The sequence below is a fragment of the Panicum virgatum genome, chromosome 3K (assembly GCF_016808335.1).
Source record: "Panicum virgatum strain AP13 chromosome 3K, P.virgatum_v5, whole genome shotgun sequence".
In the NCBI taxonomy this organism is placed as follows: domain Eukaryota; kingdom Viridiplantae; phylum Streptophyta; class Magnoliopsida; order Poales; family Poaceae; genus Panicum; species Panicum virgatum.
The window spans coordinates 27,798,637-27,820,172 of record NC_053138.1 but is presented as its reverse complement, the minus strand read 5'-3'; the positions used below and the strand labels follow the sequence as shown (position 1 = coordinate 27,820,172).

General features: G+C 49.7%; 2 protein-coding genes across 5 annotated transcripts; both read right to left on the bottom strand.

Annotated features, from left to right (window-relative positions):
• Positions 1 to 9,508: 9,508 nt before the first annotated feature.
• Positions 9,509 to 12,863, bottom strand: LOC120698796. The gene is made up of 2 exons (XM_039982533.1): positions 12,457 to 12,863; positions 9,509 to 10,272 (listed from the first exon to the last, which is right to left on the bottom strand). Exons 1-2 carry the CDS (start codon positions 12,607 to 12,609, stop codon positions 9,946 to 9,948), a joined length of 480 nt encoding a protein of 159 aa, XP_039838467.1. The 5' UTR covers positions 12,610 to 12,863; the 3' UTR covers positions 9,509 to 9,945.
• A 4,090-nt stretch (positions 12,864 to 16,953) lies between these two features.
• LOC120698795 (probable E3 ubiquitin-protein ligase LUL4) lies at positions 16,954 to 20,853 on the bottom strand. 4 transcript variants are annotated; one of them, XR_005685014.1, is made up of 5 exons: positions 20,402 to 20,853; positions 18,832 to 19,324; positions 18,615 to 18,742; positions 18,005 to 18,073; positions 16,968 to 17,270 (listed from the first exon to the last, which is right to left on the bottom strand). XR_005685014.1 is itself a non-coding variant. In XM_039982531.1 (4 exons), the coding sequence occupies exons 1-3, from the start codon at positions 20,836 to 20,838 to the stop codon at positions 18,629 to 18,631; spliced, it is 1,044 nt and encodes a 347-aa protein (XP_039838465.1). In that variant the 5' UTR covers positions 20,839 to 20,853; the 3' UTR covers positions 16,954 to 17,270; positions 18,615 to 18,628. The 4 variants fall into 4 exon arrangements, 2 of the variants coding, with proteins under 2 accessions (XP_039838465.1, XP_039838464.1); XR_005685015.1 differs by having other exon boundaries at positions 18,005 to 18,040; XM_039982531.1 differs by lacking the exon at positions 18,005 to 18,073 and having other exon boundaries at positions 16,954 to 17,270.
• Positions 20,854 to 21,536: the final 683 nt, after the last annotated feature.

The window sequence follows — 21,536 nt, the reverse complement described above, 5'->3', positions numbered from 1 at the left end:
ATCGAGTTCTTCATTGCACCCAAACATACAACAGCAAGAACACAGATGTAGAGAGGAGTCTCTTCTGTATTGATTCTTTTTTTTTACTCAGTTACAACTTATATATGAAAGGGACCTCCTATTTATACAAGAGTTGATATGAATACAAATAAAGCTACAGCATTTGAACTTATTGATTTTTTTCATCCTCTCATTAATTTGGCCACCATTCAAATGGTCTGTTTGGGACGGCAGCTGTGTTACTTTTTCAAGAAAAATGGGAATTAAACCCGCCAAACGCTTTGCATTGGACGTGTGTTCGCTGCCCGCTTGCAACATTAGATCGCGGGATTTGAACTAGGCGATGAAAAATCGCAAAAGCGACCTCCGAATCGCGTTACGCTTGTAAGCGCCGCGTTTTTATTGGGCACGTGATCCGAAATAGGGCCAAAGTCTCTTATTCATATACTGTCTTTTTTAAATTTGAATTACATAATATTCCCCTCTCTAGGTTGTGCGCAAATATCGGCGCCAGATGCCGACCCCGACGATACCCTGAAAACGTGGAGATGTGGATCCACCAGGCCGGAAGAGCCCTTTTTTCATTTTTATATTTTTTAAAAATTAAAATTTCAAAAATATATGTCCGTTTTCAAATATTTCAAAAATATACCCCGGTCGCCCTCCCATAGGGCGACAGGCCCAAAGTGTAATTTTTTTTCTTCAAATTTGCAACGAAGTCCCTGGAGAAAAAAAAGGGGGGGCCTGTCGCCCCGCCCCCCCCCCAACGGGCGACAGGGGCCTGTCGCCCACCCCTCGGGCGACAGGACCCTGTCGCCCGTTGGGGGGGGGGCGACAGGCCCCCTCTTTTTTTTGACTTTTATTTTTCCAGGGACCTATTTTGAGCTATTCGAGCGTGTATTCGTCATCATCGTCGGCAAGATCTCGGCCGCTAACTCCTACCGCACGTAACTTGTCCTTCATTAAATCACGGGAAAAAATCGCAAGAACATCCCTTATTTCACGAGCATTATGGAACCCACAAACATAATAAGTTCACATCAATAATATCTATAGAAACAAATGACAAGTAACCTACCACAATCATAAACATCGGATACAAATAAGCGGTCCACAGCTATCTCATTACAAATAAACATCATATATATCTAACCACCCCTAGGGCGTCGGACCCTCTTAGCCCTCTGCTGGGCACGGACATGTCCCTCGGAGTAGGTGAGAACATCCGGAGACCTCACCTGTCGCTCAGGACGCGCAAGGGGCTGCGGTGTCTGCTGCTGAGAGATCCCAAGTGGTGCTCCTCCTAGCTGTGAATACCCCAAGACATCGGGGTCACCTTGCGCGGTAGGCTCTTCTGGACTCAAGCTGTCGAAGTCGTCTAAGGTGAATGTCTCGTTATCTGGTCGAAAGGAGGAAGAAGAAGGTCCGGCGCCCGCATCGGGGTAGAATCCTACGCAAAAAATGTGGATGTTAGCGTACGCTCGTATATTTCGTAATGACATGTAGAAACCGAAATACGAAACATAAATTAACCTGTGTACGCCGGTATCTGTGGCCCTGGTACCATCCCTGGATACGGTCCGCCAACTGGTGCTGTCCTTCTAAACATTCCAGTATGGCCGAACGCAGTAGCTGGATCGTATCCTGTATGTGATATTAGTAAATATGTAGGAACACTTGATGTAATTTTAAAGAGATATGTACGTTACCTGCACTTGGGAAGAACTGCGACGTCGGCCCGTGCATGGTCGACGGACACGGGAACGACGACGAGGCCTGAGACGACCCGTGGCCGTCTTCGTACTGCACACGGCTTCCGAAGCTGTGCGCTACCTGACGCAACTGATCACGTTGCCTCGACCATGCCTCTGTCTGCTCAAACTGGGTCATTCGGGATCCGGCACGTACCCTCGTCAGGTAAGTCGAGCAGTCCGTCTCCATCATGTTGCAAAGGCGAAGCTGCATCAATTCAGTAAAGTTACAAACACATGAATTATCTTATGAATATGATTATATATATATATATATATATATATATATATATATATATATATATATATGCAAATATGATCAAGAGACTCTCCGCGCCAGCTAGTGCCTCCACGTGGTGCCGGCCATAGCCATCCTGAGGACTCGCCTGGTGTGGATGCGGGTGAGTGTCAACAAAAACCAGACGAGCCCGAGTCCGGGGTAAGTACCAGGTGAGGTAAGCCCTAAATGAGCTGTCTGTGTGTGGTCCTGTTGGATGGACCAAGAGCTCGTCTGCCTGTTCCCATTGGTCCACCCACGGCTGGATCTTGGTGAGCCAATCATCAGAGCACGGCAAGCCACTCCTTGACAACCTACAAAGTGGATTACGAAGAATCGTTAGATTCGACACGAATGTATGAGCCAAGTTCATTCATAATTACCTGTGGTCCTGGCGACTGACACGCTCCAACGCGGTGGGCACTGGAAACTCCTGGCGCTGCCCAAACTGTCTCCTGACTCTCCAGGGGCAATATGTCTCAACCGCGATGTCATAAACCAGGACGGCGGAAGTAAGCCACAGGCTCGCATTCGCGGAGCAGTGCGAAGACAGGCCTGCTGGTGCACGTCTAGCCACAGCCTCTGGGCTGTAAGGCTCCCAGATAACGTCCTCGGGCGTCAGCATGTCGAGCTCCGAAACAAACTCAGGATATGCGCGTCTAACCCGCGCATGTGCCCAGGACCTCTGCATTCCGAATAAGTAAAATTAAAATTGCGCTAATACATCATGTAACAATGAATAACAAAATTAGATTTGATACGAACGTACCTGACGCCAGATTCAGATAGTTCCCATAGTGGGCCACTCGTCCTCCTCGTCGCCGTACATGCCTCCGTGGTAAGGCTCGTGGCTGACAAAGGGCCGACCAACGGCTAGCCTCTCGTAAGACCAAAGCTGTAGCAGTAGTGGGCACCCTGACAGGATAGCGTTCCCATGTGTCTTCATGCAGCCGTCACAGAGTCCACGGTAAGTGGCTGCAAGTACCGCCTCACCCCAGCTGTAGGGCGGTACGTCCTCGTCCCCATCCGCAATCTCCCGTGCATACGGAAGGAGAATCCTATCGACCGAGTTGCCATGAGTGTTGTTGAACATGATGTAACCAAACAACCAAAGTAGGTACGCCTCCAGCGATCTAGTCACACTGTACCCGTCGGCATCCGAGGCCAAAAGGGCAGGCTGCATAAACAATTAAGATTAATGGTTTCAACCATCAATGGAACATGTGAATTGTAACAATTAAATTTATATTTGGAATGAATACGTACTGTAAACTGTAGGAACCAGGTCTTCGAAGGACCTGCTGCTCGCGGGTCCGGGTTGATCGGACCTACTTCTTCCACGCGGTCAACCAGGGCAAAACGGGCCTCCAGCTCATCCTTCCATGAGGCCGCCACCACACGCGGACCTACAGCCTCCCCGACGATAGGGAGGCCGAGGAGGTAGGCCACGTCCTGCAGCGTAGGAGTTATCTCCCCACACGGGAGGTGGAACGTGTGTGTCTCCGGCCTCCATCTGTCAACGAGCGCCGTCAGGAGGGATCGGTCGAGCTGAATAGGCCCAACCTCGACAAGACGGCTCAGAGTCAGTAGGCCGGCCTCACGTAACCTGCAAAAAAACAAAAAATGTCGAAACAAAGGAATACCGGCGAATACATAAGTCATAAACAATAATATTTCATTACATACCGGTCACACCAATCGTGGTGTATAGAGATCGCCTCGCTGGGTGGACGAGGACGTAGCACCTCTAGGGCTCGGTGCTCAACAGCTGCAAAGTAAGACCTGTGGCTCGAGTCGATCACTGAGTCTAGCAAGGAGTCCATCTCCATACCTGCATTCAAAAATATATGAGAACACATAGGTAAATATATATTTCATACAAACTGGACACATAAATACAATAATACTTCATTACATACCTGCCATATTTCATTACTACATATTACAAATAATGAAATACAATTGTGGATCATGACACCGAATGCCTTCCACGAGCAATTCTCGCCGATGCTCGTCTGAACGTAGGAGGTGCTCCATCTCTGGGATTTCCGGAAGGACCGACGTCAGCAGCATCGTGAAGTGCATTCTGAGGACACTTCTTGTAGTTGTGACTCAATGATCCACATTGGCTGCAACGCTTTTGTGCCTTGCTTGCTTCCGACTCGTCCATACCATTCCGAATACGACGTGTCTGACAGCGGCCTTTGCCTTTCTTAGTGGCTGGATCAGGAATAAACATCTTATTCTCATTATCCTGAGTGAAAGGCCCCACAATTCCAATCCCGTATACCTCATGTCCCCATGTGAATACATCTGCTTCCTTGCTGAAGTACGGTGAAACAAATAGTCCTGGCTGTAACGCAGACTCTGCACATGCCGCAATGAGATGGGAGCATGGCATATGCAATAACTTAGGCTTCATGCAGGAGCAGAATGCTTTGCCATCAATTGTAATCAAACTCTCCTGTACCACTCTATCTCTACGGATACCACGACCACTTCTATCCTTACATAGAACCTCAAATCTATGCTCCATTGTACCTGTGGATATGACGCGGTGCAGTTTTGCCTTTTCAATCTTCTCTTGCATATATTGTGTCACTCTTTTGCAAAACTGAATTTGGGGGTTGCTGATGTTTATGCTTGCAGCCGTGTAACGCTCTCTGAAATACTTCATGCACCCATACATGATGAACTCAACAATTCCCACAAGAGGAAAGGCACGACAAGAACGCATAACCATATTGAAACACTCTGCATGGTTCGTTGTCTGAATACCATACCGTATTCCGTTGGTATCACAAAGGAATGACCATTTCTCCTTAGGTGCACCTCGAATCCAGTGTGAAAATGGCTTCTCAATTGAATCCCTAGCCTCTGCAGCCTGACTCGTGCCTGCTCCTGATGCCCTTACCTTCACTAGCTCTGCAGTCAACTGATTAAGCATCTGCCATAATGCATTGAATTTTCTCTGTTGATTTTGGGTGCACAATCTCTTAAACAGGTTCTTAAGATCCTTGTTCTTGAAGTGTTCATAGAAGTTTGTACCCATATGCCTAATGCACCACCTGTTTTGGACATCAGGCCATAATGGAGGCGTTGTCGCAGTTCCACGTTGCAATTTCAGTATTGATTGCAGGATACCTGCATGCCTATCACTAATAAGGCACACATCTGGACGTGCAGCAACAACATGATTCTTCACTCATTCAAGGAACCAATACCAACTGTCTATGTTCTCATTCTCAACAAATGAAAATGCGAGCGGAACAATTTGATTGTTGCAATCTACACCGATTGCGGTGAGTATCTGACCTTTATACCTTCCAGTCAAAAATGTGCCATCAATGCAGATCACCGGAAGACAAAACTGAAATGCTCTAACAGAAGCACCTATGCAAAAGAAGGCTCGTTGCATAATTCTTTGTCCCCTAGTCACGGCTGGTAAAAGGTATGTGTCATAAAAGCTTCCAGGATTTCTAGCAGCAACCTGGGATAACATACGAGGTAGGTTATCATATGATGCCTCGTATGTGCCGAACCGCATCTCGAACACCATTTGTTTAGCCCGCCATGCCTTCAAATAACTGATGGTGTACTGGTAAGTCTGCTCAATGTGTCGAACAATCATTTTTGGCTCATAATTTAGGTTGTCCATAATAAACCCATACATTTGCTTTGCAACAAAGTCGCATGATATATTGCGATGCGAGGGAAGAACTTCTGACAGCAAACAAGTGTGCTCTGTGACAATGGAACATTTCCAGTTTGACTTCCATTTTCCCTTGAATGCATGTACTCGCCATGGACATCCAGCATTCACACACTTCACCTCATATTCTTTACTGCCAGACTTTACGACTCTGAATTCTCGTTTCAATGAGATTGCCCATAGTCTCACAGCATCTTTTACGGCTTCAATGTTTGGATGTGTTGCACCTTGCACTACCTCATTCCCTCTGTACTCCCACTCCTGATTTCATACATCTTCTGCGACATGACTGCCAAAACCATGCTCTTTCCACTCTTTTGGCAATGAGTACTGCTCGTCATCAGATGAGTCATCATATTCTTCCATCTCTATTGCGGTTTGGTCTTCTGCCTCCATCTCGTCCACAATGCTATGCATCCTTTCTCCCTCATCAGCAAGGCCCTGTGGTCCCATGTTTTGGTTCTCTGTCTCTTCTGACTCATCTTGCTCGACATAATTGGTCTCTCTTCGAATACTCGGAGTTCCTTGATCTGCACAATGTTGGATTTCATTTTGTGTCTTCTCCTGAATTTGAACAAGAATGGCCAGAGGCCACCCACGCTCTAGAGCTGTTTGCATGTACTTCTGCCAGTCATCAGTGCTGTGTATCATCATTAATTCCCATAATTCACTTTCTACCTCCCAATTAACAAGAGACTGGACAGTGATCACATGTGTCAACGGATCAACATGGAACCCACGCTGCAGCCACTTACATATGGAACCAAAACTCCTTTCCAGAGGTTTATCTATGCCGCTAGATGTGTGCTTAAAGGCAGAAAGATCTACTCCATTTGGCCCATACATAACATTGTATTCACCATAAAATACTTGAAACTGCATCTTGCTCGACATATCTGTATATCACATAATACTTATCGAGTTATACTCTTTACTTCACTACCTTATTCAATAATCCGTAAAAACTATGTATGAAATTCAATTACAACGTATAAGTATTCATAACTACGTGATGACACTCAAATTCTATACTGCATAAATGGTTCTACTAATTTTCTACTACGTAACTACAAACTAAAGTATCATTGAACTCCTACTTAAATGGTTCTACTATAGCAATAATTAAATCAAATTACTCATATTAAAATACGTAGTACTTAAATATAACAATATTTAAACTAAATGTACTAACCTGCAGATCACAAGTGCTGAATCCGGCAGGGCTTCGCCGCTTTCCTTCTCCTCACTCCTCTTTTTTTCTGGATTTTTGGTGGAATTTTCGGACTCAAATGAGGAGGGAAGGGGAGGGCTTGAGCTTATATAGGGGGGACCCCCGGTCGCCCGCAGGGGGGGCGACAGGCCCCCCTGTCGCCCGCGGGGGGGGGGGGGGGGCGACAGGCCCCCTGCCGCGCCCGTGGGCTGGGCCCAGCGGCGGTCGCCCGTGGGCTGGGCGACAGGCCCCTGTCCACCCCCCAACGGGCGACAGGTTTTTTTTTTATTTCCAGGGACCTTATTGCGAATTTAAAAAAAAAATTCACTTAAGACCTGTCGCCCTATGGGGGGCGACCGGGGGTATTTTTGAAATATTTCAAAACGGACATATATTTTTGAAATTTTAATTTTTAAAAAATATAAAAATGTAAAAATTCCGCCGGAAGAGACGAGGCAGCAGCAGGTGGATGTCCCCTCAGTTTCTTTGTTTTCTTTAATGGTGATGTCACCTCAGTTGATATTGGGCCCGACACCAAAAAGGAAGCCTCGGCTGCGGTTGTATAGAGCAATCAACAAGACCAGCTCAGCCCAGCCCAGCCTAAGGCCTGCCTAAGCAGGCGGGCACCGGGCGGTCTGGTCTAGAAAGAAAAAAAATTCTTTTTGCCTTCCTAAACTTAGTCTGTTTTTCTTTCTAAATTTTGAAACCGACCGATCAGCTTCCTCGGACTCCCAAAACCGGTCACATGATCTCCTTGGGCGGGTTTGAGGGCAATTTTATTTTATTTTTTTATGTTTATTTTTTCTGAATTTTTAAAAATCATAGTAAATCACAAAAAAATCATAAATAGAAAATCCAATTTTGTTGGACTCCATATGAGTAAATATACGCAGTGAATATATTATATGGTATACTTTAGTACATTTTTTGACTTTAGCTTTAGATATACACATTTATGTAATTAATTTATAGCTTTTCGTCGTCCAATTATGGTGAAATTTTTATGGCGGACTAATCATTATATGATTGAGCTGTAGTAAAAAAATTATATTTATTGGATAATTTTTGACTGATCTATAGATTTATCTATATAAACTAGAAAAATCTATAGAAAAATCTAGATGGATCTATAGACAAACCTAGATAAATCTATAACTTAGTCATACATGTTCCAACAATCATAATTTTTTACTATTGCTCAATCATATGATTAGCCCGTCATAAAAATTTCACAATAATTGTATGATGGAAACTGTAGCTATAAATTAATTACAGAAAAATATATATCTAAAGATATAACAAAACATGTGTACTAAATTATAGCATATAATATATTCACTGGGTATATCTAGTAGTATGTGGAGTCCAAAAATTTTACACCCCGCAACTAATCGAGGCCAAAATTGACTTGTTTCGACTGAGGACACATAGGCCGACCACGTCAATTGGACTGGAACACCTAGTGGGCCAGAAAGAAGGTCGTGCTCACTTAAGGCCTGGCACAGCCCAACTGGAGGAAGACGCGACGAATAATGTGCGTCCCCAAGAAACCGACCCAATCACAACCACATCACACATGCCCTGCTTAGGAGACCGACCCAATCACCCAATCGCACATCACATGCGCCGAGCCACGAATCTTCTTTTCTCGCCCAGAGCCAGAGAAAAAGCCACGTACCCAAATCATATCTTGCTCACGGCGGGCTGGTTCTTTTTTTTCCTGGGCCCATTCTCTCATATCTCTGGTATATTGAAATGAGATTGGACGCAATTCTCGCGCACCATCATCAGTGGCAATCCTTGCGATGATAATGACCTGATCCCCAAAGCCACGTCGTCGATCCGACCGCTCAGGAGCCGCCCGTGACGATGCCCCTCTCCCGGCTTCCACCCATGAAGCGAGAGATCGACTCGATCCAGCTGCCGCCTGCCGCGATTGCCGGCCATAGCGGCGATCGATACGTGCCGCCGCGGTGCCGGCCATCCACAGCAGAAAAGTATCAGCCGCCGCCGAGGCCAAAGCGCGCGCGCGCGCGCGCCTCCACCTGTAGCACGTCGCGGCCCGCACGTAGTAACCAAGGCATGTCCCCGACACATGTTGACCTCGCTCGGATCCCGAGACCCCGCCGGGATCCCTGCCGCACCGGCACCGACGACCCGCCCCCGCAGCAGATCTACCATTCGTTCCATCATCCAACAACCTCTAGTAGGAGACTCCTAGACACACTGTGCCGTGCCCTCTCGCAGCTGGAGGTAGCCTGGAACTCGGCAGGCAGGTTGCCGCACGAGCTGTGGGGGAGGAGGGGGAGCCCAGGCGTGGGACAGCAGCCAGCGGACGTCACCAACTCTCAGGCTCTCTCTCCCATGTCGCGCAGGGGCGACAGGGACACGGCCCGGCAGGTCGCGGATTCCACTTCCAGATCTGGATGCGTACATACATGTCCCATCCCAAGAATCCACGCACGCACGCGCGCACGACCCGCGCGATTCCATTCCCTCCCCCACTCCTCGCGCCGGGCACAGAACAGAAATGGGATCAGCACGCAGGGCGAGGCATCTAGTAGCACCACCAATCATTTGTTCATTGACATTTCCACTCTCTTCCATCCAGCACTAGTACTAGTAGTACACCAATCGAATTCACTTCATCATCTTACAAAAATGGTTGGAAGAAAGAAATAGAAAATAATTAATAAATCGCCCGATTAAAAAAAAGGAAAGGAACTACGGCGCCACCAGCCACTATGCACACAGATTATTTGCGCGGCGGCGCCCCCGGCCCATGTTCCTCCCCCCCCCCCCTCCCTTGGCTTATTATTTACCATATAATACCAGTGGTAATAATAACTTAAATTAATAATTAATTAAACAGATTAACTAATCCGGCCCGGCCCGGTCCCGCTGGCACTGTTGTTGCACTGCATCTGGAGTTAGTTGTGCTTTTTTTTTTCTCGTTTTTGATTCATGCCGATGATGAAAGGTTCAGGTCTTCACATCAGGCGCGCTTCTTGGCGGGCCCGCCGGCGGCCAGGGCGTTGGCGCCGGCCTGCGCCGCCCGCGCGGCCTTGGCGGCGGCGGCGGCGGCGGCGCCCCTGTTCTTGCTCTTCTTCTTGGGGTGCGCGGCCCCGGGCGTGGACCGCGGGATGAACACGCCGGTGCCCTTGCTGCCGTGCTGCTGCCACGCCGCCGCCCTGGCGGCGCTGTCCCCGCCGTAGCTGGCGCCGTGGTGGTGGTGGTACAACGTGTAGGGCGGTGGCACCAGCAACGACGAGGCGCCCCCCTGCTGCTGCCGCGGCGGCACATGGCCGAGCGACGCGAACCCCTGCGCGGAGCCAGCCAATCAAGTCAGTCGAGATCGTTTTAGCTGGACTGGATGGTCGTGTCGAGGTGGTGCTCGCACATGACGCGATGTGATCACGGAAAAACTTTATCATAAGTCTATTAAAAAAACCCAGAAATAATGGAGTGGCCGATAGCTGTGAAGGATCATCGATGGAGCAACTAGGCAGGCAGGCAGGAACATGACTCATGGGCTCATGGCCACTTACGTGCGTGCCAAGGTCTCTCGGCGCCGGATCTTGCCACGGGTGGACGCCGGCCGGGCCCCGCCGGAGGGGGCTAACAATTCGCGCCGGCCGCCGGTGACAGCGCGCTGCTGGCTAGCAACTGCCAACAGCGACGGCCGGCCGGCCGGCACGGGTCGCATGCATGGCGATGCCATGATGACGGGCGGGGTGTTGTGTGCCAGCAATAATAAAAACGTCTGATCCAAGGCTCCAAGCAACGTCGATGGCTAACTCCCCGATCGGAAAAGGCTCAGGAAACAAAGAGAGAGAAAAAAAAGCAGGTGATTATTCTTTTCTTTTTCTGAAAGGAGCAAGTGATTATTCCTGGCAATCATGCAGGGAGGAGGCAGAGCAGCAGGGGGTACGTGACGACCAATAACAATTAACCTAATCGAGTGCCTGGGGCCCATGCTAATTGCAACCGGGCGCCGTGTCCGAACGGGAGTGTGAGAGAGGGGGCATGATTAAGCTGGGAGATTACTGACTAACTGGAGTTTTGGAGCCGCTAAGCACGGCGGTCGGGGGCCGCATGTGCGGCCGGCGAAGGGGATAGCCCGCGGCGACGCGGGCGGCGGGCAGCCACTGAGCCATGCGATGCGTCGCGGCGGCGGCGGCGCCGTGGTGGGAAGGCGTAGCTTGCAAGTTTCTAATTCAGGAACGGCAAAGGAAAGTGACACCGGCCGCTGGCTCCCAGCAAACGCCTGTGCACGTCACGGGCGTGCTGGGGACTTGGGGCCCGGCCTGGCTATAGCAATTAGCAAGCTCATGCCTGGGAGAAGATTAGCTGTGCCATTACGACTGCTGTCACTGACCCGTTGCGGCGTTGCGATCAATGATCAATCGGTGTCCACTTTGACAACACACTGTAGACAGCAGGCTTCTACTGTACTACTCAACTGGGAGAATTGCGCGTTGCTATTGCTATCCACGAACACGGCCGACAGAAACAGTTCTTTTTACACGGCCGACGCTGGGATTTCAAAGAATTTTGAAGATCCGCTCAAGATTCAGATGGAATTCGCGTGATTTCTGCTCAAAGGAATCTCCGCAGTTTCCATCCGGGGCCCTCGAGGCCACCAGCAGCAGCAGTTCACCAGCAGAGTGTAGCAGCAGCCTAGCACTGCTGCTGAGTGCTGACTGCAGAGGCCGGGCCGGTGGCGGGCGGCCCAGCTGAGTTTGGCGGTAGTTTTGGCGAATTTTTTTAATTTTTATATTATTTTTTCCGATTTATCAAAATATATGCTGAATTTTTTTTACAAAAAATATCATCGTGCCGCCAGTTGAACTATTTTTGTAAAAAAAAAATTGGCATATATTTTTGACAAATCGGAAAAAAATAATAAAAAAATCGCTTTTGGCAATGGTCAATTTTCACAGGAAAAAGGTGTTCTGTTTCCTCTCCCCAATTCGAAAGGCGCTCGCTGACGTACTACGACCACTGTGCTTGTTGCGAGTAGCTCTAGCTCCTACTACCCTGTGCTTATCTTCCCAAAATTCTACGCGCATGCGCAAGTGCCCCCGGAGATGCAGATACCCCAGATGCACGCGGTGTTCGGATGCTAATGGGTCGAGGCCGCTGGTACCACAAGCAGGCCATGATATCTTTCAAAAAAAAAAACAAGCAGGCCATGATCGAGATGCCCCCTCCTCTTTGTCTTGTTCTTGGTCCGCTGGCTGCGGATTGGGTGGGAGGAAGACGAGCGTCCATGGCGTTTCGTTGGGTTCGGTTTGGTGAGGTGGTGTGCAGGTGCGTGCGGGCATGTGTTGGGGGTGGTGGTGTGTGTGGTCTGCACTCCGCACCAACCAACTACCGAGAAGCTCCGGGAACGCAACAGAAGCTAGCTGGCCCGGGCGGCTGGGGTCTGGACCTGAACCGACCCTGACGAGTTACCACACGTGCATGCACGTGCCTGGTGATGGGAGGAGGAGCAGGGGCTCACCGTGAGGGGCGCGGCGGCGGCGGCGGCGGGGATGAACTGCGCGGCGGCGGCGAAGTCGGCGGCGCCCTCGTCGTCGTCGGTGATGAGCAGCGATATCCGCTTGCTGAGCTCGGCGAAGAACACGTCGTCCTCCAGCATCGCCTCCACCTCCATCGCCTTCGCCTTCGCCCTGATGCTGCCCGGCTTTTGTGCTGTGCCGGTGCCGTGCTGTGCTGAGGCGGCGGCGAGAAGCTCGGAGAGCAGCGGCACCAATGGACGACGAGGAGGAAGAGGGGCAGAGACGGAGGAGGAGCAGAGCTGAGGCTTTGTTGACTGCGGCTCTCTCGCGGCGGCCTCTGGGCGCTGTGTTCGGCCGGGGGGGGGGGGGGGGGGGGGGGGCGCTTTAAGGCCCTCCACAGCGTGGGAGTAAGACTGTCCACAACGGGGCACTCCAAACGACTCGGTACCTCAAATATAAAGGTTTGAAAGACCGGTATGTGCTCCAGCGTTGCCCGGTATCCGAGTCTGGATATTTTGGGGACCCCCGGTCGCCCTCTACATTCCCAGGATCCTCCATCGTCTCTTTCCCGTCTCTCGTGTCTCTCTCCATTTTTTTCTCCAGTTATTTTATAGTTTTGAGGGGAAGAGATAGTTGGAGAGGAAAATATAAAATATTGTATAGTGGGGTATAGGGGATGTGGTATGAAATGTATTGTTGGAGAAAATTTTAATATGGAGTGCGAAATCTGTTTAGAGGAATGAGAATATTTCTTTTAGAGGATGGGTTTTGGAGGAGACGGCTGGAGACAGTCTAATGCCATGAAAAATTGTGGACCCCATGACTAGAATGAGCATCGATGCTCCGCGAGCTACAGCGTGTGGAATACTGGCACCGGAGCTGAGGCCTTTGGTTTGAGGCAGCACAAGTAGCGCAAAAAAATTGACCAATAATTAGAGGTACTAAATAAAGTTAATTTATAAAACTAATTCCACAATCATGCGCTACTTCGCGAGACGAACCTAATGAGGCCTTTGACCGCACGATTAGAGCATGGTTACTGTAGCATCACTATAGCCAATCATCAATTAATTACTATCATTAGATTCGTCGTGAAAAGTTACACCCATCCGTGAAAAAGTTTTATAAATAAACTTCGTTTAGTACTCCATGTATGTAAATTTCTTTTTTCAAAAATCGTGTACGATAGGTATGATAGAAAAACCAAACAAGGCCTAACTAGTACTGCGGGACCTTACATAAAGGTCTGCACAGGTCATGGAGCATAGAGGAGTGTACCTGAGCAGCAACGAGTAAATTTATTGTTGTTTAAGGCCCTGTTTAGTTTCTAAAATTTTTCCTACAGTATCCGTCACATCGAATCTTTTAATATATGTATGAAGTATTAAATATAGTTGAAAAAAATAACTAATTACACAGTCTAACTGATTAGTACGAGATGAATCTTTTAAACCTAATTAGTTTATAATTGAACATTTTTTATCAAATAATAACGAAACGTGGTATAGTAACTTTTCGCCAACTTTTTGCGAACTAAACGGGGCCTAAGATTTGGCACCGGAGCCTCTACTTGCCCCGCTCCTATTTTTTCTAGCATCGCAAAGAGTTAGCATTGCCGGCTGCAGTGTGCATAGCGATGCCTAAATTGGAGGGCCTAATAGCGGCCGCCCTTTTCCTGGTGTCAGCTCGGCCGGGGCTGTGCGGTGGGGCCGCTCCCCCCCGGCGGAGCAGCTGGCCAATCCCCGCCCGGAAAGGTCGTGGGCCCCACGAATGTGGGGGCTCAGTCCCTGCACATGTTCGCAAATCGCAATCCGCTCCGCCCTCCCCGCGGCCTCGCCCCAGCCAGTGCGCGCCCTCATGACCTCATCGTATTCGTATCCCCCCGCCACCGGACGGCGAGAGCCCGCACGGCCCCGCCTGTCAGCAAATACTACTACTCTTGCGACCACCTTTTATTCCTTTTTTGTTTGCTCTCTATATAAGCTTATCCCGATACGACCGGGGCCTATAAGCGGCCCGACACGGGGTTGATAGGCCGGCTTGAACCGCAACCGCTCGATTGCCCGCTGCCGTCCGATCCTCCTCTCCGGCCGCGCCGCATGATCGTGATCGCATGATGACCGGACCCGTCCCGTTCGGCAACCTTCGCCGGGAAGTTAACACCGGCCGGACGCGTAGAGCGGCGGCATGAGTGCATGGCGGTGACCACTCGCCCCCTGACCCGAGAAATTTGCAAAAATAGGACCGCAAACATTGGCCTTTGTAGTTTTGCTATTGGCCCCACATTTTATAGGCACAGATGGTTCAACCGTGTCATTTACTGGGAGTGGCAAATTCACAAGTGGTCAGTGTTTGCAGTCTTAATATTGCAATTTTCTCCCCTGACCCGGCATTATCCATCCATCCATCCCCTGCGCGAGAAGAGGAGGAGCGGATGAGGCCGCTCCGGCGCGGAGCCGGCCACCGAAGCGGGCCGCCGACTCGTCGTGGATGGAACCCGCCGCGGTCGGGAGGGGGAGGGGGCCCCCGGGATCTCCGGTGCCCGCCCACATGGTGGCCCGGCGCCCGCCAGGGTGGCCGCCCCTCTCGGCGTCAGGCGGGCATGCTCGTGTAGGCCAGCGCGCTGGCAGGCACCCGTCGCCCGCCGCGGGCAGGGGAAAAGGGGCGCCGTGTCACGTCCAGCGAGCAGGTGGCGGCGGCGGCAGTACTAGCAGTACCAAGTACACCGCCAGGAATCGCATGCCGATGCGTGTCGCCCCGCCCGACCGCGGCGTCCTGATTGGCAGCCGAGGTGGTGCTCATTATTGGTGGCGAGGGATGGAAGAATCACCGCTAGGGAGAGGAGAGGGCATGTGCTTGCGGTGGTGAATCTTGGCTGGAATCGCCGGGATTAACCAACCAGTGGTCGCCATCACGGACCAGGGCGCGACTGGCTCCGCCGCCAGCCGGCTGGTTCCTATCCGGAACGGAATCCCGGATCGGTGGACCGGGGCGGGGGCGGGCAGAGGCCGCGCGCGCTCCACGTCGACCTGCTCGTCCGGTACTCCCCCCACTGGGGTCCGGGGGAGGTCAGCGTCGGAGGTGGTGGAGCCGCAGCCGCAGCCGCGCGCGGGGGCCGCCCACCCGCTTCCACCAGCCGGTGACCACTTCGGCGAGCCGGGTGTGTGTGTGGCTGCCCGCGCGTGCGCTGCCGGGGACGCTGGTTGGACAGCCGACGCGCCGGGGGCCGCTCGTTGTTCACGGCGGCGGGGCGGGTGCCGACGATGGACAAGTAGATAGCGCCCGGCGGGGTGGGGGTGGCGCGACCTGACCGACTGTGATCGGGCGATGGGTGGACGCGAGCCCGGCAGTTCAGAGCTGGCTGGCGCGAGTGGGGTGGGGGTGCCGTGCCGGCCTCCCGCGTACGGATCGCCGGTGTCGTCTGACAAGAAGAGCTGTCAGTGACGAGGTGACAGGGTGCGTGCTGCGCTGAGCCACTCGCCGACTCGCGCACGTCCTTCACCCGGCACCCGTGCGCTGGTGCTCCAGCTATCCACTGCAGTTCGTGGTGTTCCTCAGCGTCTCGTCGGCACACCCGGCGCAGCGGTCGGCGGCGCTGAATTCCGCCCAAGAACGCTGCCTTCGCCGACGGATGCGCATTTTTTATGTGCCGTGCCGTAGAGGAGTTTCGACATTTCGTCAGGTTGACTTGCGTGTGTGGACGGACGCCGTGTTTGCCGTGCAAACGCTCCCGATGAAGGGGTGCACCGCTTGGCGTCTGCAATTTCTTTTTTCTCGAGAGATACTTTCCCACACCATTTGCTAGTTTGCCGACACCCTGGAAGAGATGAAGCTCACTTCAAGAAAAAGAGCAACTTCTTTAATATGTCAAAAATGTGGGGGTATACTTTTTAGCTCATGGGTGTATGAGCTGCATGAGAAGAAGGAAATAAGGTTTAGTTTTTAGCCTAGGAAGTGCTGGTTTTCGATTCTGGCTGAAGAGCACTTGAGATCAAAGAGTAACGTTTGGAAAGTCAAGATAAGAAGTAAAAAAGCGGGATCGCTTCGTCTGTAAGAGGTTTTAATGCACTGATTCACCCGCGAGGCATATTTCCGAGTTGAGGAACATCTGTTTGTGTGTGTTCCGCTTTACATTTAGGCTTTAATAAGTTCGAGCCTAAAAAGCATGTAAATATAGGCTGTGAGTTATGCCCCGCTGTCTCCGACATGGACCCGGTGAAATTGAATTCTCCGTGAAGATGCGGAGTACCAACGGCTAGACGGTAAGACCCCGTGCATCTTCGCAGTGACAACCTTGATCGAATGTGTAGGATAGGTGGGAGGACATGCTACGACGACCTTTTGGTGCTTGATAATGGTATCACCAAATGGCTCTCTATTGAAACCAAAAGTACGAGGAGATGTTGCCGACAGTACCTGTTGTGGATGTTGCCATTTTTCTTAAGGTTGAAGGGTGTCTGGCCGTGTGTTGTGACTTTGTGATTAGCAAGTCTCTTGGATTGGATCTACGAAAAATTTGGACCAAGTTCCATTATACGAGCTTCCCAAAGGGATGCAAGTTAGTAGGTCGGTACAACCGTACAAGCCGATCCACTGAAACTGTTTGGTTCCCATTTATACTCCTATCTACATACAAGCAATCTGCATACATCAGAACACTGTGCAAGCGGCCTAATGACCATGAACTGTGCTATTTATGTGGTACAATCTGTTTATTTTCCCCCCGAAGACAGGCGATACGGCAATATGTCTGTACGATGAGCCTCCCACACACCATCTCAGCTCATTATTGAAACATCCACAACATGTCCAGCAACTGGAGAAGCAGAAACCAACGGCAAAAAGGAATTAAAATGTTGAGACGATTCAAATTTACTCAAATTTTTTCAATGTGAGTTATGGCCAGGCAATCTTGGGTTTTCCACATAGGCATAGGATAGGCTAAAAATAACATTAATTGTGCCAAAACTTTGGTGGTACTGAACTAATCAGACCTGATAGTTATATGCTTTGCAGGAGATATATTCCACTGCTCATCTGACTCTAGTAACTAAAACACCCAAAGCTTTGAGTTTAGATTCACTCAACGATACAAATTACTCAAGGATTGAATCACCTGATGAAATGTAATGAAAAGACAAAAACCAATGTACGTTCAAAAAAAAACAATGTTCATTGTACTTCACGAAGAGGTAGGTAAAACTTTACGGCAGAGTAATGTAATTGTATGGCACATCAAATGGCAAAATTTTGAGTGGTTTAGATCTTTCATGTTGTTTTTTTCATAGTTTAAACAATATAGGTATCTTGACTACTGGAGCAGTTCACCAATTTCATCCATAATTTTCAAATACGTACTAACTCTATTCCACAACCAAAAATAGGGGTGGGGTGGAGCTACTTACTGCACACAAACATCAACTCAGTGCGTAGATGGCACATAGCTTTTTAAGTTCATTACAAAATATGTGTACATATGCAACAGATCGCAAATGAAGTACCTTAACATATTTAAAGCTAGGTTCAGGAGCACTAGTGAACTTCACTCACCTTTTCACTCCATTAATCTCAGGACAGCAGAGGACCCTAAGCAGAAGCAATGCTTTAGTTCAAACTTACCTGGAACAGAGCACACCAATTTTAACTCCCAGATTCCATATCAATGGTCTACCACGTAGCATGAGTTCTACCCGGGTTGATATATCATGTATCATGTAAGCAGTACAAAGAAGGTCACAGTAATGTGGTAAAAATGTTTTGTTATGCGCACAGAACCATCAAGCAACTATTAGGCTTTGCTACCAGATAGATTGGACAGAAACATCACCAATGCTTTGGCAAAAGGAAAGGCAAGTGGTTGTGGAATATGGAAAGGCATGACAAAAGTCTGTCAAGCCAAGTATAAACAAGGTGTCAAAATTAGCTTCATCAAGATCCAAAACTACGCCAAGGATTGGTTTCAGATGCCATGTTATAGATATACTATAACAAACAGAAAAAAAAACAAGAAATCAAGTGCCAAGTGGCGATCTTCACAATTCATCACGAGACCACATCATCACAAGTTCACAACCATCAACAGAACTATACACTTCAAGACTCATGTTGTTTACAGGATTATGGACAATTAGATAATATAATGCAGCAGCAGCAGCCATACCATCAAAGTCTCCTTTATGGCTCAGGACTTCTAACTTTGATCTCCATTAGTTTTTCAACAGGCTGTCTGCATATGGGGCATTTATTTGACTGAAATCGTAGAGTTTTTGCACATTCACTGCACAAACACTGCACAAGAAAGGACCAATCAGACAAAACTTTTTAAGGTAATGAAAGCTAGATCTACCAGAGAAAAGTACGATACAGTAAGTTCTCACCAAATGTCTACAAGGCATAACAGCAGTGTCCCTTGGTTCTGTCAAGCAGATAACACATTCCTTTCCCGTGTCATCAGCATCAGCATCAGCAACATCCGCTTCTGTGGAGTTGACAAGACCGAAAATTTCCTGTAGCTCATACCTCACTCCATCAATCCACAAGATTTGCTTGATAACTTTGACTCGAAGGTCATTGTTATGCTTCTCCAAAACAGCAAGAGTAATCTGTGCACGAGTGGAGTTTACTGACGGGCCACCTTCATCTGGAGATGGATATGCTTCTGCATAAACTACCAGAGGGAATACTTCCCCTGATGGATTTGAAAGCTCATCAAGAGAAAAGAATCCCAAGTCAACACCAGATCCAGAGGGCTGGATGAACCTTTGGGCTAACCCTTTCTGGAAGGGTATCTTTGTTGGCGTCTGTAATTCTGGGTATACTGAAGAAAAACTACAGTCTTTTCCTTCCTTGGCAAAGTAATATATAGTCACACTGCAAAAGATAAGGAATTAAGGATATATTCAACTGTGGCCCCTGATCTATAACCTTACATCGTAATTAAGCACTCATATTAGCAGTATTGAGCCCTTGAACTTTTCCTAGCATAATGCCATTTTTAATAACAATTGTAAAAAAAATACCCCACTCGTATAAGTTTGAGAGGGAAATGATGCAATTTTGGTTTTGAAGAAAAATGTTTCTCTTACTCTCCTGAACCATGGCTGGGAGCTGGTTAACGGGCAGCTACATGTCCAATTTCCAATTTTCTTTTCTTTTTACATCAAAATTTCAACAATCTAACTGCCAACAAGATCCAGCAGCAGCTATATTTTTTCATAAAAAGAACATCAAAATGGCATACTTGGGGTTCCCCTGAACCCACTGGAATTTCTAATTCCCAGCAATAACACCAGAATTTTGAACACTGGTTGCAATAAATGTTGTACAGTTAATGGGGTTGAAAATGAAACAATAAGTGATCCGTAGTAGTATAACAAATAACACCTCCCATCATCAGAATATCCTTCTGGTTTAAGCATATGATAAAATTGAAGAAGATATATTCTACTACTCATTTAACATTACTAGCAAATCATTAACTTCAGGGAGTAGTACTTTAGTCACGCTTAACTATTTGTTGTCTTCTTTTTCTCCCAGTGATTTCTTATGAAAATGGAAAATAAGTTACCAATCTACAAGATTGAAAGTATAGTCATAAACCAAAAGTTGTAATGTCTAAGTCTCTGATTGCAATGAAGCGCCTATAATTTTCTAAATGAAAACATATCCATCTTCCATAACTCCAGTTTTGGTGTTCTCTTTGTAAAGCTGCTGGGTCTCTACTCAGCTACTCGTACTACTGGGCTTTCCACAAAAGGAAAGAGATGAGTCTTGTCTAACAAAAGTATATGCAGAACTTACTAAATTCTACTAATTTTTTGCTCCCGCGATGAACCCAACCCTACATCTCAACTTTCCGTAAGCAGTAGCTACACAATTCAGGTCAGCCCAAAAAATGCAACAGCGCCATTGCAGCAGAGAGCAACAGCAGCGCGACCCGAAAATCACCTGCCGTCGGTCACCGCGTCGAAGGTGAAGGCGACGAGGCGGCGGTCGGGGTCGGCGCCGTCGGGCTCGAGCCTGATGGTGTCCTTGTGCAGGTTGACGTAGTTCTTCACCTTCTGCGCCTGCTGGTGCTCCACGTACTCGGGCGGGGGGCCCGTCAGCGCGAGCGGCTGCGGCTGCGGCTGCTGCAGCGGCGGCGGCGGTGCGGGCGCCGGGTGCCACGGGCCGTGGTACGCGTGCGGGGGCGGCGGCTGGGGGTGGTAGTAGTACGAGGAGGCGGGCGGCGGCGGCGGAGGGGGAGCCCGGTGGTGCGGCGGGGGAGGAGGCGGGTGGTGGTGGTGATGGTGCGGCGGGGGCGGGTACGAGGAGTAGTGGTGAGGCGGCGGGGGCGGCGGCGGGTAGTAGTCGTCCCGGCGGCGGCGGCTCGACGAGGCGCCCATGGCGCAGCGCGGGCGAGGCGAGGCGAGGCGAGGCGCGCGGAGGAGTAACCGAGCAGGAGGCAGCGCGGCAGGATTCGAGCAACGTTTCCTGTCCGGGGGAGGAGGGAGACGAGGGGGGAGGTTAGTTACCTAGCCGCGTCGCGGGGGCGGGCAGAGCGCGTCGTCGTCGGGGTCCGTGCGGGCGGTGGCGCCGTCCGACGCGACGGGGGAGCGGAAGGGGAGGGGGAGGGGGAGGACGAGCAGGACTCGGATGGACTTTTTCACGGGTGTTTCCGGGAGCGTTTCCTCCAAGGTTGCGCGTCGCGCGCTGTGACCTGTGAGGACCCGCGGCGCGGAGGAAGGGACGAGGTGGGTGAACGAAACGAGAGCGGACCTCTGCTCCGGCGCACGCGCACGGCTACGGCGACCCGCCGGACCTGTCGTCGCAGACTCGCTGTTGCTGTTGGTTCGTCGCCGACGGCGACGGCTGACGTACGTGCGCTGGTTCGTTCAGCACGGTTCGCCTGAGATGTACTACCAACCACGCGGCTGCGCGTTTTCAGTTCGGCGAACCTAGGATAGCTTTGCATCGCACTAGACCGCTAGTATTAAACGAAGAGGACAGCCCCGCAACAAGACCTCAATTGTTTTTGACAGGAAACAAGACCTCAATTGTTAGGACACACTCCCTCATTTCCAAATTATTGATCCTCTTAGCT